Here is a 16572-nt window from a genome sequence, read left to right on the forward strand (position 1 = left end):
GTCTATAGAGGTAGACCAGCAGAGGGGTGGTGGCGTAGAACTGGAAGTCCAGAGAGAGATACCAGGTCCAGGGAGAACACTGTAGAGAGACAGAGGGCAAAATGATCCATGACCACCCAAGACAATAACACTACCGGTCATGATTGTCACTGACTAACTACTGCGCTGCTCAATCATAACACAAACATTGTTCTGTTGCTTTGTACAACTAGCATGGCTATTGTTCCAGACAACAAAATGGAATCAGTATAGAACTATCTGATATCTATCATCATGTCACAGGTTGACACACGATACATGCCATTTATTTTATTTGTATTTATTTTATTTAACCTTTATTTGACCTGGTTAGTCTCGTTGAGATTAACCATCTATTTTACAGGAGAGCAACACTCCAAGTTTCAAAAAGCACTAGAGTTTGAAACATACATTAAAATGTACAAATTGGGCAGTAATGAAGGATTGGGGTAAAGAGGTGGTAGGGGTCAAAACACTTACACCTTCCCCCACTTCATTTTCCATCATAATTTGAGGACCTTTTGAAGCTCATTCCAAATGAGCCTAACTTTAAACTCATTTAAAAGGAAGAGCTCTTGTCATTCAATTTCTCCACCCTTCTCCTGAAGTATGCACCTGCGCACTCCCCCTACTTGTATATAGATTGGAATGGACTGGTTAAAGAGCCCACGCTTGGGCCAATCCTAGGCTTTTAAATTCATATGGGGAACTGCACAAGCGCATCCGTACATTTACAGAACATTTAAGTAATTTAGCAGACGTTTTTATCCAAAGCAACTTACAAAAGTACTGTAAGTGAATCAACTACACAACAGTCATTGTAAGTATAACCTTTGATAAGAACAAGTGCCATGGGCAGTCACAATGCTAGAGAAACATTGCTAGCTGAGGTTTTTTTTAATTCCAAGTTCTGGCAATGAAGGAAAACTTCACGTAAAGGGTGAGGAAATGGGCCACAGCTAAAGATGGATAGATGGTTGAAAGCCTCACTATGTCTGTGATGGTGAAGAGGTTGTTGATCAGGAGCAGGTTGGACCACCAGTACTTCTTACAGTTGATGATCTCGTCCTCAGCGATGAACCAGAATGCCCCTCTCTGGACCACAGAGAAGAGTCCGATGGCCAGGCACACGATGAAGAGGTGCAGGGGCTGGACTCTGGGTGGGATGGAGGAGAACAGATTCAAACACATGTATATAGAGATGGAACAACAGAGATACTATATACTGACTGACAGAGAGGGAATTCATAAGTGCAAGTCCAACCACAGTTGATAAATGGAACAGTGGATAACTGTTTTCCTCTCCTCTTCTATGCATCCCATCTCTCCATTCAAGTGAAATAAAAAATGATACAAGCGAGAGTACAGATTATGATCTATAATCTGATTTAGTTTGGTGTTGGATCATATTGTTTGTATTGTATTTATTGTTTATATTGTTTAGTGTTGTTTATGTTATGAAGCACTTCTTCATTTTGTTCTATACGAATACATGTGATTGATTTGATTGGTTTAGATCTAACTGCTGAAGGAGTTCTTAATTTTGTTTTATTTTTTTCTAGGGCTGAGTGGTTGATTGATCCACCTTTTGAACCTCTTGAAGAGGAAGCTGGCCACCAGACCTGGGGTCAGTCTGTCATCTGCCTTCTGGAGGGAGCCCAGTAGAGACCTGGCACTCAGCAGACCTCTGACACACACACACACACACACACACACACACACACACACACACACACGAGAGAGAGAGAACGTTAGTTTAGCAAGAAGGAGCATTTTTGTGTAACAATGTCACAATGCTCTTATATGACTTTGCAGGTATATGGAACAACATAATGCAAAGTGGAATCAATCAAAATACAATATGAATGAGTTCTCACCCTAACAGTAGAAAGGTATCCACAGCCAGGTATACCGGCCCACTGAAGGCAAATACATACAGAGGGTTTCTCTCCACCGTCTGTTTCCATTGCTTGCCATTATCTGGAATCAAAACATCAGTGCTCTGTACTGTGCTATAACCGTTTTTGTATTGTAAGACTTTTTCTGGTCAGGTGATCAGGAAAAATCCTGGGCCCTTATTATTAGTATTATGGGTATGCTCTTGTTATAATCATGACATGAGTATAGAGTTGTTTCTCAGACCTGGGTTGTTTCTACGAATAACAGTGAGTATCTTTGATTGTATATAAATATGTTTTTTAGGGCATTTCTGCTTTATTGGGTTAGAGACAGTAAAGACTGACAGGAAGGATGGGTGAGAGAGAGAGGAGGGATGACATGCAGGAGAGGTCGATGGCCAGAATTGAACCAGGGACCCTGTGATTACATGGCATGCGCCTTAGTGAGCTATGCCACCCAGGCGCCCAACAGTGAGTATTCTATACAGTCTTAGCTTGATCCTACGATTAACAGTGAGTATTCTATACAGATCTGGGTCGATCCTACGAGTAACAGTGAGTATTCTATACAGATCTGGGTCGATCCTACGATTAACAGTGAGTATTCTATACAGTCCTAGCTTGATCCCACGAGTAACAGTGAGTATTCTATACAGACCTAGGTTGTTCCAGGCGCTGAGCTGGACGGTATGTCCACATATGATCCAGAGCAGGCTGAGGATGCGGATGCCGTTGAGTGAGGAGTAGCTTCCCCCGGCGCTGGTTGTGCTGAGGACCCCCCGGCTGCTGCACTGCAGAGAGAGGGCCTGCAGACACGAGTACACACAGCCTGACAGGCCACAACAGCCTGGGTTAGGAGGTCAGGAGAGCCTACAGCAAGGCTCTGCTAAGGCCAGGGGAGGCTGGTGGAGGCCGAAATCGAAGGACAGGCTCATTGTAATGCATGGAACGGAATGAGGAATGTGTTTGATACCATTCCTCATTCCGTTCCGTGCATTATATTGAGCCCGTCCTCCGATTTTTTAGATCCGCCTGGCTCCCCTGGCTAGGATCCACTCTCAAACGCTGCAAGGTACAGTGCTTAGGTTATACTCTGCACTTGATGAATTTCCTGTACGTGATGTGAAATCACAATATGTAGAGTGAACTATGTTACAACAAGTAAAGCACATACTGTGTCCTCTGTAAATATTGGGATAGTGAAGCATTTCATCTTGATTTGGTGTATAGAATCAAAAGAAGAAAAAATGCTTCACTGTCCCAATACTTACAGAGGGCACAGTATGTAATGATAATGATGATATAATAATATGCATATGCACTTGCCACTCTTACTGGGTTCCTTCTCTGAGTTGTGGTTCTTGTTCTCCGTCTGGCTGCAGTCCGTGCAGTTGTTGCTTTCGCCACTAGGGGCGCCGTTGGTCACGGTGCCGTACAGGTTCGGATTGGTGTTGAAGGTAGAAGACTCGACCCCGGGGCTGACCTCTCTGCGTTGCTGCCACTTCACTATGGCAACGAAGAGGGTCGCAGCAAGAGGGACTGCTACCAATGCACAACACACAAACCTGAGGGGGAGGGGGGGGAGACAGCCTATCATGACCGACCAGCAGGTGGAGTTCATACTGCACAGACATATTATTATGGGCAAGATTTGTGTACTCTTTTGCAAAACCGTGCAAAACATTTTCACTATATCAGGTTCACTGAATACAAAAAATAAACGAAACTTCAAAAGTTAAGTCTACTACTCTACTACTAGGAGTGCGATCTACACCTATGTACACTTGGTCCCAAAAAAGGGACACATGAAGAACCCTTTTATAATCATTTATATGTATACTGTATATATCCAGCCAGATGGCTTACGTTTACAGCTTGCGTATATCCAGAGAGCTTATTCATACCCTCTTTGGTGTACCCTTTGTGTAGTGACTCAAGTAGTATACAGGCTGGCACTCACAGGCAAGTGATAGCGGAGAGGTCCGGGGTGGTAGAGTTGGCTAGACAGTGGGTCATAAAGAGGCCCTGAGTGGACTGGGCCACCAGGATAGGGGGCAGAGGAGGAATGAGGGACATCGTACCCTGTTGGAACGTCTCTGAGAAGAACAGAGAACACCGTCTGTGTGAGTTAATGAAGAGAGACAGCAGTTCTTATAGGGACTGCTATTCAGTTAGAGTGGGCCTACATACAGATACATTGAATAGGATACACAGTATATGTTGGAGGTAGAAATCGGAGGATAGGCTCATTGGAATGCTTGGAATGGAATGAAGAATGAATGGTGTCAAACACACACTTGATACCATTACTCATTACATTCCATGCAGTCCATTCCCTGAAGCCAACTAACCATAAACAACCAGTGTCTTCACATCCTCTTCCTCACATGAGTCGGGGACACAGATGCCAACAAAGTACTTGACCGGGTCCTAGGTCAGAAGAACATTATCATGAAGGAAGGGGAATTCATTGATCTGTTTGAAAAGTTACTGCGTAGAGAAACCAGCTTTATGAATGAGATGTGGCTGGCAAGTGAAATGTTCAATTCAGTTCACCATTTAAAAAATCTTGCGATACTGGATTTTTCGGGGGAAAAACTCACTGATAAATGATATACAATGCCCTGTGTATGTAATGGGATAGTGAAGCATTTACTATTCTTTTGGATCTACAGTCCAAAAGTTTGGATTGGAAACCAAACAATTACTCTGAGTTATGATGTGAATCTCCTTACCTGTTTTAGGAAGACTTGGCAGTATTGACCTGTGAAGGAAGGGCCTTGGACAGACAGACACTCTTGAAGAGACCCTGGCCTGTTCACGTTCCCCCCCAGCACATCGCTGCCTATCTTCCCAAAGGCATCATACACTGTACACACAAACGTGCACACACAGACACACAGACACACACACACACACACACACACACACACACACACACACACACACACACACACACACACACACACTTGTTTAGACAATTACAATCGTACAATGTACAAAGTACAATGTGCACTCCAAGAAAGTAGCAGTTGTATGATGTATTACGATATGCCCATTTTACAAGATCCAATATAAACAGTCATTCAATAAGTCTGCTGAAGTTTTTTTTTGTTTTTTTTAAATAAAAACGGAATCTATAATAATATCAAATAAAACATGCCAAGTTGGTTCCAACAACCATCTTCACAGTCACACATCCTAACTTAAGGTCAGTAAATGAATACAAAGCAACTAAGTCCCATATGCCTTTTGACCACAGCTTCTATTCAACAATGAGAAAACCTTTTTCTTCAAAAAGGAGTCCAGTAAAGCACTTACTTAAAGCAGCATATTGACTTGGCTGGTCCTGGTTTAGCTCCCAGAGAAATGTCTTGGTGTCCTGCATGCACTTTTCAGACACATTCACACCTACAGCACCACACAGCAGTGTCAACCAGTAGACAAGAGACCCCCACATCAGGGCCATCTTGTGGGAGGGAGTGCACATTTTTGGTGAATTGGAGCCTTAAATAACATAGGTGGGGAGACACACCTGATTATCACGATAGTGGTGACGTCTGGTCAGTGAATCTGGCTTGACAAATCGCTGTGATAATTGTAGCTTCGCGCATGAGTCTTGAATGTCCAGGCACTGGACGCCTGCAGGTGAATGAATGGGCTTGGGTTTCAATTTGGAGCCACTGATGCGATAACGGTCTTCTATCATTCAAACGTATTTTACCTGCAAGACGATCAGTGAGGTCTTTCATTTTCATGGTGCCACTTATTTGTTGGACTCCATTCTTGTTGTCAGATGATATTTTTGACAGGCCATGAAGAATAGTTCCAGTGCTCCAAAAGGAATGGTGTGTTTGTGTGTATTAAAGGTCAACGATGAGTCTTCACGTGGATGTCATTGGCAGGGGAACTGTTTCTCTTACGTCAGAACATGTGTTGAACACTGTGCACCCCCCTCCCTGGACAGAATTAACACGTCAAAACACTAATTGACCGATTGAGAGCCTTGAAGAAAACAACACGGTACAGTATACCTTGTTACAGTACATCATCATAATCAGCCCCCCACAGTTCAAATGAAGGTGGGTGTGATTGAAACCGTGACTGCACATGGCAGGCGTGTACAGTACATCTTAACACTAGCCTAGCACTTATACACTTAAAGAAACAAACCAAGGACTTTGGATCCAACGGATCGGATGTGTTGGGCTGGAACAAAACCCCTTGGGTCACTAGGAAAACAACGATGAATACTGGGTAACACCTTATGGATACTCCATACTGGGTAACACCTTATGGATACTCCATACTGGGTAACACCTTATGGGTACTCCATCTCGAGAAGTGCTGCAGACTAGAGCATCCTTATGGGGACTATCCAAATCAAATGTTACTGAATACTGAAGAGACACTAACCCAAACCGTCTAATTGTGTTTTACGATATTGTGAAATCACAATATCTTCAAAAACACTTTTCCCCCAAATTGAGCTATTGTTTATATAATGTGCTGTACATTGTATGTACTGTATGTCTTTGAGAATCAATGGAAGAAGACATGGTGATGTTTCCATAGGAGGAACTGATGTCTCATGTGCAGTCGACATCAGATCACACCTTCGGCGGGTTTCATCATTTATTGACACCGATAACCGCTTACACAAAAACATGACATGTCTAAAAAACAGCAGCAAGACACATTCTAAGAAACAGGTAACGACCAGCAACAGCTTCTCTCATGCAGTTATAGATCGTCTATACAAATATAGTCATATTTTAGTAACTTTCAAAACAATGCATCCTTTTATGAAATACACAACAAATAAAGAATAAAGAAAACATGGAAATTAAAAAAATATTATGCTGATTGTTTTGCTTGGACAATTATTTTTTTATGTTTCTTATGAAATGTTAAACATAGCTTGACATTTTTAAGACACTCTTATGTTTCACATTGACATTGACATTCTTAAATCAGAAGGCAGGTCTTTCTTCAGTTGGGTTTGATTTGTTTCCTATTTCCTTATTGGTTGAGAGCCAGCCCCAAGCATCCAATGAGGACATATTATGCGAATCTCTCAAAAAGCTTCACTGATGATTGGCTAAGATGCAAAATAACAAGGAACAATGAGGGTGAGTTTAATTATGATTTCAAAGTAGTACACTGGTTTGGGGATTTGATTGGGCTATAGTGAAATAATGCTACCACCTCATAGCGACCACAATGAGGGAAGAGCATCTGATCTAAACAAAATGGGGATAGACAACCAATAGCAACAACATTGGCACTTAAGACTGACCCATTTTTTCAGGACATTCATCAAACTTATATCTGGAACAACCCAAAGTTACGTTTTTTTTCTTTCAGATAGTCAAATAAAAAGACTCACGTAAAAAAAAAAAAAAGGGGGAAACCTACGTAATGCATGCAAGGAGAGATGCGTATGCAAGGAGAGATGCGTACCGTAACTCAATTATTTTAAAGTGAGCTGCCAGAGAAGAAAGAAAGAAGACACAAACAACATTCTGAGACTTTAACAAACCAACTGTCTCCAGCCTCCAACATACAATAAAAGCACTAATTGGCTATTTGTATTACAAATAGTGGGACACTCATAACAATGTACTTCTCCTCTAGGTGTTTTTCAAATAATTTTCGATGGCAAAAATTCTGTCTTTTCAGAAACATGTCAAAACCAAATGGAACTTAAGTAGACATTGTAGCAAAAAAAAGTTTCCAACTTTAAAGGCCCACGTCAGCCAGTTTCGTTTCTGGCTTTTCTTTAAGTATTTTTATTTTGAAAGAATAAAAGAGCTCATTCACAGAGCTATTAGGGAAAGCAACGCCTGATATAGCTAGGAGCAATTCTCAATAAAACGTGTTCAAACGTTGTTTGACTAGGTCGCAAAAAAGCAGATGAAGAGGGTTCGGAGTTATATTTTACTCTGGGTGCTAACTTTACAAACAGGCTAGCCATGTCACAGATCGGAGCTCTATGTGAAATGTCATATGTCACAGCACGTGGGAAATTGCTTCAGGAGGAGTTAAGAAAATATAATGTACCGGCCAAAATACACATACTTTGATCTAAACTGCAATTGTTTGACTGTAATCATTGTGCAATAACATTGTGCAGCACCAGGATGTCACATATCAGCTAAAAAACGTCAAAATGACTAATATGGGCCTTTAAGCACCTGTTTAAAGCCACAATCCGTAATTTGTGAAACCATTTTTATATGTTATTCAAAGGTGTACCAGAAACCAGCCACTCAAGTGTATTCTGGACTGATTGTCCCGATATGAAGCGAGGATGAAGTTGTGCAGAGATATAAAGTGTTCCTTCTGACATTCTTGGACATTAGCAGCATAGAAACACAACACTGCTAACAGTTGAGCATTAATCCCATAAGTTTTACATTTATACAGTATATAACACTTTTTTCATACTAGTGAGAGGACAACAATGAAAACTTTTCAAAATAAAAATTCTCATATAAAAAGATCTATGTCGTAAAGTGTACAAAATGTTATCTCTAGGTTGATTTAAATACACGTAAAATTGACTTTGAATATATTACATATTTTTTTAACACATTATACATAATTGTTTATACATACATATTCAGTATACATGTATTTGCCATAATGTGAGTAGAGGAGTGGAGGGGGGAATAGAGTATGAAATGTCTTCATTGTACTTTCACAACTTAAAACAGTCAGAAAGGGTTGGATGGATGTAGTAGTAGTAGTACAACAGTACAATAGCATTACTCGGCGCAGACTCTGCCTCTCATTTCTCCGTAGCGTTAACTCTCTTAGACTTGATGAAGGCCATGCCGTGTGTCCTCATGTGTGTGTTCAAGCTCCCCTCCGTCTCAAACGTCTTTCCACACACTTTGCATTTGGTCTCCGGCGTCCCGTCGTTGGTGGCGTCCTCCGGGTCCAGCTGGTTCTCGCGCTGACTCTCGTCGGCCGCGCCGTGGCGGCGGGCCAGGCCCTGCGGCTCCCTCAGCCTGTGGACGATGAAGAGGTGGCGGGCCATGGAGTGGTGCGACGTGTAGCAGAGGCCGCACTCGCGGCACTGGAAAGACGAGCCGTCAGACTTGTGCTGGGGGATGTGGTCGTGGAAGGTGACGATGTCCTCGGTGGTGAAGCTGCACACGGCGCACTTGTGCACTTTGAACACGTTCACCTTGAGCTTCTTCAGGGGCTGTGAGCCTGAGGAGACCCTGGAGCGAGGCCCCTCTTCCTCCTGCTTTCGCTTAGGGCTGGGGGCCTGAAAGTAGGAGACAGACATGAGATACAAAGACCATAGTGGAACATCCTCACCTTGTAATACTGCGAGAGAGAAAGAGAGAGAGAGAGAGAGAGAGAGAGAGAGAGAGAGAGAGAGTGAGTGTGTGTGTGTGTGTGTGTGGGGGGGGGGGGTGGTCATTGGTAAATCACTGTACCTGTGAGATTTCCTTATCAGGAGAGTCTCTCTTGTTGGCTGGGTCTGATGCTACCTTCCCCTCTGGGTCTTTAATACCATGCATGAGCTGAATGTGTTTGTCCAGCATCAGACGCTTGGTGAAAGTACAATTGGGGTCCGGACAGTGTCTGTGAAAATCATAGAAAAGAGAGAAAGAGAGAGAGAGAGAGAGAGAGAGAGAGAGAGAGAGAGAGAGAGAGAGAGAGAGAGAGAAGGAAAGGAAGAAAGAAAGAAGGGACTTTTCAAATTGTTCCTAAAACATACACATTTACCGTATTTTCCGGACTATAAGTCGCACCCGAGTACAAGTCGCAGCAGGCCAAAAATGGGTCACAAAGAGGAAAAAACCACATATAAGTCGCACTGGACTATAAGTCGCATGGTTCAAGGGAACGGGCTTGGCGGAATCAGCGGGGAAAGAAGACCCTGTTGAGCTTGACTCTAGTCTGGCACTGTGAAGAGACATGAGAGGATTTGTAAGCCCAGGAAGGACATAATTCACGTTAAAACTTCTTCTGAAAGGTTAGAAATACTTAAATTATCGAGTGTAAAGCCAGGGCTAGCTAGCGCGTTGCTAACGAAGGTTAGCAAAATGGCGTCGCGGGAGCACGCAAACAGGATGGAACAGCCTCTGAAAGGTAATAAATGACTTTAATATCGTGTATAACGTTCATAATATCGTGTATAAGGTCCATAATATCATGTTTAATGTCCACATTGTCGTGTTTAATGTCCACATTGTCGAGTATAATGGCTATTCTATCGCGTATGTGGCGCTAGCGGAAGTAGCAAAATAGCCTCGCGGGGGTAACTTAGCAACATAGAACAGTCTCTGGAAGGAATAAATTACTTTAATATCGTTTATAACGTCCATAACATTGTGTATAAGGTCCATAACATCATGTTTAATGTCCACATTGTCGTGTTTAATGTCCACATTGTCGAGTATAATGGCTATTCTATCGCGTATGTGGCGCTAGCGGAAGTTACTCCTTGGTTCATGTCAGTCAGAGATTACCGTATGTCAGTTCATGTCAGTCAGAGATTATGAATTATTGATATATAAGTCGCACCTGACTATAAGTCGCAGGACCAGCCAAAGTATGAAAAAAACCGCGACTTATAGTCCGGAAAATACGGTACTGTTGAATAAAATCTATGTGTAGATTTGTTATAGTGACACACGCATTTAGCCCTCAGGGTTTTAGCGCCAGTATTTCCAGGCAGGAGTAGCAGCACTCACGGGCAGGAGTAGACCTTGCGTAGCCCCTTGTGCTTGATCCGGTTGTGTCTACACAGACTGTGGGAGGAGCTGAAGGACTTGTCACACTGACGACATGGGTGCTTCTTCAGCTGCTGCATTCACAGATGGAGAAACAAGACATGGTTTCATTTGAATTGAATTGAATTGAATTGAATTTCTTGGAAGATGTATGATGGCATCTCAAGACTGTAAGGGCTACTTTCTAAAAGCCTTCATTACGGATACGGATGACCTCTGACCTTGCCATGCTCCCGCCTGACGTGGGCCACGAAAACCTCCCTCTGGGTAAACAGACGGTCACAGTCTCCACACGTCCATCCAGGGGCAGGGGGCTTCTTGGAGACTGGGACGGCATTGGCCTTCTTGAGGGGCGAGGGAGGCTTCTTGTCCCCCCGGTCCAGGCCGTTGGGAGTCAGACCATCCTTGGTGTTGGGGCTGGCGGACATGGGGTTGGTGGGCTTGGTGCTGAGAGGCAGGTTGATGCCCAGGTTCGGGGGACCCTCAATGGTCTTCAGGGTGCCGTGCATAGCCTGCAGAGAGACGAGGGAAGAAAGAGCAGTGCTGAGTAACTATAACTGTCTTTATCAAATTAAATAAATAGTTGATCTACTAGCCCCAAGCCCTTGCCCTCTTCTGGTGGGGGATAATATGAATAGTCACAGGTGCTAATTATAACTTTACCATAAGGGTGAAACTTCAAATTATACTTCATTAATCATTATCATCATAATTAATTCATCAACCATTAATTAAAATAACATAAAATTACACCTAAAATGATATCAAACTAGCCTACATTCAAACAGAAGTGCCTATTACGAAGAAGCAGTTACATAACTGATCGGTTTCGTAAGCTTATGAGAAATGTTCATCTTAACTCACTAACTGCTAAAGAATTCTGGAACACTGGTGTTTTATGTGGTATTTACCTAGCAACAATATTTTTATATCCTTGGCATTCAATTTGGGGAGAGTTGACAATGTTCAGAATGTTTTAGTTTTAGTTTTTTTTTCTCCAGATTTTATCCCCTTTTTCACCCAATTTGGTAGCCAATTGAACCCAACCTAGCATCCAATTATCCCCTGCCTATTGCGTAGGATCCGCCGCACGACCCCGTGGCCGGCAGTCCCAGAGGAGGGCGCCAGGCAGACTAGCTGACTGGCTCCTCGAGCCCAGTACCGTTACTCCAGCACCAGACGGGGGCGGTGTTGCGCGACAGATCCTTGTCCGGAACTACTCCTATACCGCCCTCGGGAGCGGCCGCCCAATATGTCGCTCCCCGTGTGTGCCCCAGCCATATCCGGATCTGGCGAGCTGGGATACGATCCCAGTCCCCGGTGGGCAACTTGCACTAGTGGCCAGTGCTTAGACCGCTACACCACCGCGGGGCACAAGTCCAGAATGTTGACATTTTTCACCCTCGGCACTAAATGAGTTAGTGAGTTCTATACCAACAGGAATAGAGCCATCGCAGCCATACCTTAATGTGATCCAACATGAGATGTTTCTGAGCGTAGTGCATGGAGCAGTCAGGGCATTTGAAGACAGACACCTTCTGATTGGCTACGTGTTGGTCAAAGTGGGAGTAGAGCAGTGTCTGCTGGGTAAATACTGTATCACACATGGAGCACTTGTAGATCAACCTAAATGACAGCGAGTAACAAGAAGAAAAAAACCTCTTTATACAGAAAAATAAACACAATGTATGAATCTAATTCACTCATAGAACTGTTCCGAATATTGTTTAACTACAATAATGTCTGTTCTGAGTCCACTTCCAAATGTCAGTGAGATCATAGTGACACAATCTGTCACTCATAAAGGTAGCAACGCCACGCCACACGGTATGAGGACACACCTGCTCCAGAGCAGGGAAATTCATTACTGTTTGTTGATAGACAAGACAGGAGTCAGCTAAAGGTCACCAAGGGGAAAAAACTCAAAAAGCTACCATGTCTAACGCTATTAACACCGAACCATTGAAAATGGCCCATGGATAAGGTTCAAACTAAAATGAATTAGACATGGATATTGGGTATCTTTCCGTTGGTAAAGAGTGTTTATATCTCCAAAAAACAGTCTGGAATTAAATCTGATGATGTCTTCAGCATTATTGGATGAAACACTTTCTAAAGATAATTAGAGATTGTAAAACATTATACTAGAACACGAAATGAGAGTGATTATTGTGTCTTCATTGAATTCACTGTAACAACAACAACCATTACTGATATTATCCATATCTGTGAGGGAGAATAAGTGGAGACTTACTTGGGCTCTCCGATCTTGACCCCAGGGTGCTGGTTGTTGGCATGGGAGTGGGTGCCAGGGGCAGACTTGAAGGCCATGGGGCAGATAGGGCATTTATAGAAAACCTCACAGTGAGAGCTCTGGATGTGAGACTTAAGAGCAGCGATGTCAGCGTAGATCACACTACAGTGCACACAGCTGGAGAGGAGGGAAGAGGAAAGAAACAGCGCCTTAACATAACATTTCTTTATGATTTTTCATGCTCAAGTCAAGGCATAAATGACATTGTAATGACAGTGATTAACAATGATTGAGTAAGTGTTATTTAAATAGCAGGCATTCATTTCAGGCAGACTAACCGGTAGCCCACTCTACGGGTATAGTGCAGGCAGTTCTTGGTGACATGGGACTGGAAGTGGACAGAGCGACATATAGCTCCACATTCTGGACAGATGTAAGGAGACTTGTGCTGATGGATCCGTTGGTGCGAGACAAAACTGCACTGGTTAGGAAGAAGCATTTGGCAGATGGTGCAGGTTTTCTGTTAAGAAAACAAGAGAGGAAATACTCTAAATACTATTACAGTTCTCTGTCTGAGGACTTGTATCAAATACATTTGGACTGAGTGGTAAAGTCAAGTAAAGTCTACAGACTGAGTAAGTTAATTTAATATTGTTTAACTGCTGGTAGTATTGCTGTGGCTATCCTTGCAACCCTGCTAATTACAGAATCTGCACTATTCTGACAGTCAAAGACAGCTTTTGCGACAGCCTCCTGACACAAAGACAAAGGAGTCAATCTGTGGAGTCCTGGAAGGCCTGAGAGGAAGGCCAAAGTATTTTTTATTCTATTTGATTATTTTTTCACTACTCATGGAAACACAAACACACTAGGGTACTCCATTCAACAAAGTGTTATTAGAGCAAAGGCTCTTGAACACCCACAAATAAAAGTGCGCACACACACACACACACACACACACACACACACACACACCTGTCCGCTGGTCTCTAGTGCCTGCTGATAGTGCATTGCTAGGGAGGCCTCGTCCTGGAACATCTCACTGCATTCCAAGCACTTGAGGTTGCTTCTGCAGAGCCTGGATGCGTCCTCATCCAGGGGCATGGCGGCCACCAATGGGGTGTTGGAGGGGGCAGAGATCACAGCCGCCTGGCTGTTGCCCTTCCCTGCGGCCTGCCCAGACATAGTCCCATAGGATGGCGGAGGGGAAGTTGTGATCATCTGATCCGCAGGGATGGGCTTCAGGATAAGGTGGGAGCACTGCATGACCACTCCTTTGTCCTTGTGGCCTCTGGCATGGGACAGCAGGCTGCACTTATTGTAGAAGACCAGGTTCTTGGCGCAGTGGTTGCAGGTGACCTCAATGCGGACACTGCGGCGGTCATAGTGCTGGGTGAGGCTCTTCTCCAGGGCAAAGGAGTCGCCGCACTCCAGGCACTTGTAGCCACGGGAAGGGAGGGAAATGCAGGCAGAGGAGGGTGGACTGAGGTTGGGCACGTACACAGGGACAGGGTTGATGCTGCTCAGGACCTTGTTGAAAGCCTCCACCACGGAGCTCTGCGAACTGGCCAACACCTGCACCCTGGAGACCTTCTTGTTGGCTTGAGTGGCCAGCATAGCTTGCTTGAGGGGCTGCTGCTGCTGGGCCTTGGAGAGCACCTGGTGGAGCTCCGATGCTGTGGTGCCCTGAGGGAGGAGGCTCAGGTTGGTAAGGTGGATGGTCTTTGGCACGAGTTTGGCGTTGGCCAAGCTAGATGCGGGCACCATGATGGTCTGCCGCTGGATGGCATTGGCGGCTTTGAGGATGGCACTGCTGGCACTCTGCATGGAGGTGGCTGGGATGACCGTGGCCTTGACAGTGGTGTTATTGGACAGTTTCAGGCTAATCACCTGGGAGCCCGCCTTGACCGCCGACACGGGCAGGAAGGCGGTGGCCACAGGCTTGATGGTCATCTGTTTTGTGACCTCCATGGCCGATGACCCTCCTGAGGTGGCCATCACCGTGGTGGGTAAGGAGGGCCGTGTCAAAGATGAAAACACAGCATTGGAAGTAGGGGAGGACAGGAGAGTGGAGACCATGATGGAGGTCGAGTCCCCTCTCTTAAGGCCTTCGGGGTCAAACTCGGGAAGCACCCTGGTGACGGTGCGTTTGATCTGACCTGAGGAGGTCTTGATGGTTTTGATTCGTACTTTGGGGATGACGGGTGTGGAGCCTGTGGGGGAGGAGGGGGAGTCTTTGCCGCTGCCCTCACTGGTGACACTGCAGGGGCTCTCCGGCTGATTGGACAGCAGCCTCTTGGCTACTTCTAGGGCTGACTCCTGCTCCGGGGGCTTCTCTGGCACTCTGGGGCACTCTCTGGCTTCCTTGGGTGACTCTCTCTGGGTAGCGGGCGATTCTCTATGAGGAGTGATCAATTCTCTCTGGCTATTGAGCAACTCTGAGACTACAGAATCGTCTGTTGCTTTCTTGGCGCTGAGTGCTGCTATAGCAGCAATACAGGAGGAGAGCTTGGCAGACGACTTGGCCTTGGCCTGGGATAGACTGGACAATGCCGACCCTGAGGGATCCCCTGCCTCCTTCTCCTCCTGGGGCTTGGGGGCCATCTCTTTGGAGTGATCATCAGGTTTCCTTGGTTTAGGAGAGTCATAGAGGTTTGGACTACCCAAAGTGCCGTTGTTGTTTTTATCAGTCTTAGATTCTTCCAGGTCTCCATTGGTCCCAGACTTGGTCGTGTCGCCTGAGTCTAGGGATAGGGCTTTCGGGATCTGCTCATCTCTCTTGCTGCAAAGGGGGTTTGGGTTTGGTCTAAAACACGGCAGACTGTTCTGTTTGTCCAAAGGGTCATCCACCTCAATCTTGTCATCGTCGTCAAACTCCTCAGCACTGGAGATGGGACTGAACTGGTTGAAGGTTGAAGAGTTTCCTACAGCCTGTCCATGGCCCTCCTCTCTATGAGTCTTTGCGCCATTCTTGCCGTAACGGTCATTGGATGACAAAGCCAGGAAGCCGTTGTGAAGCCCGTTGCCCATGGCTGGATGGATCTCCTTCTCTGGGAGCGAGTGGTCGCTGGCGTCCATGCTGCGGATGTTCTTGACAATGACACTGACTGGAGTTACGTCTGGAGCCGTGGGGTTATGGGCCTCCTCCTCCTCCTCCTCCTCCTGGGGCACACTTGGTTTGAGCTGGCTCTCGTGGTCATCATGGCCCGACTCAATGGCCGCCTTGGGGTCCACCATGTCGGGGATGTCGAAGGCCGCCAGCAGGTCATCAAAGTCTGGGGTCTTCATATCTCCCATGGTTGTGGTGTGATGATGCAATAACCTAGGAGAGATATGAGGAATAAAACAACTTAGTGCACAAACTCTGCACAGTCATTCTCTCAGCAAAGTAAAGCAGATTACATGGTTTCAACTGATATGGTCAGGAAAATATCTGATATCCCGATCGGCGGGGGGAATTTCGATTGCAGCATCCAATACATAACACGGTACATACAGCAGAAAAGACATCAATCAACCAACACGCAACACTGTCACAACACACACACTGTTACTACACAATCTATTACTTCAATGAAATTCAGAAAAAAATACTCTGAACCATTCCATCTTAATTTGATTCTGTTTAAAAATGTGCAGAAGTGCC

At 44.9% G+C, this 16572-nt stretch overlaps 2 protein-coding genes across 2 annotated transcripts in view; both read right to left on the bottom strand.

Moving 5' to 3' along the window:
• oacyl (O-acyltransferase like) overlaps positions 1–5674 on the bottom strand; it is a gene marked incomplete at both ends in the record, with an annotated part of 20465 nt that extends 14791 nt beyond the window's left edge. The window contains 11 exons of the mRNA XM_080529615.1: positions 1–79; positions 1009–1174; positions 1604–1705; positions 1896–1998; positions 2575–2745; positions 3252–3481; positions 3877–4012; positions 4268–4346; positions 4652–4785; positions 5238–5327; positions 5641–5674. The exon at positions 1–79 is cut by the window's left edge and continues 1 nt beyond it. Of these exons, the coding sequence (XP_080385741.1) occupies positions 1–79; positions 1009–1174; positions 1604–1705; positions 1896–1998; positions 2575–2745; positions 3252–3481; positions 3877–4012; positions 4268–4346; positions 4652–4785; positions 5238–5327; positions 5641–5674 (1324 nt within the window). The remainder of the gene's footprint in view (positions 80–1008; positions 1175–1603; positions 1706–1895; positions 1999–2574; positions 2746–3251; positions 3482–3876; positions 4013–4267; positions 4347–4651; positions 4786–5237; positions 5328–5640) is intronic.
• A 3035-nt stretch (positions 5675–8709) lies between these two features.
• znf532 (zinc finger protein 532) lies at positions 8710–16229 on the bottom strand (the record flags this gene model as incomplete). Its single annotated transcript, XM_080528244.1, has 8 exons — positions 13902–16229; positions 13265–13446; positions 12927–13103; positions 12136–12298; positions 10894–11184; positions 10634–10746; positions 9371–9518; positions 8710–9195 (listed from the first exon to the last, which is right to left on the bottom strand). Exons 1-8 carry the CDS (start codon positions 16221–16223, stop codon positions 8710–8712), a joined length of 3882 nt encoding a protein of 1293 aa, XP_080384370.1. The 5' UTR covers positions 16224–16229.
• Between the last annotated feature and the right edge of the window lie 343 nt (positions 16230–16572).

This window comes from Nansenia antarctica (assembly GCF_963989245.1).
Source record: "Nansenia antarctica genome assembly, chromosome: 4".
NCBI classification, from domain to species: Eukaryota; Metazoa; Chordata; class Actinopteri; order Argentiniformes; family Microstomatidae; genus Nansenia; species Nansenia antarctica.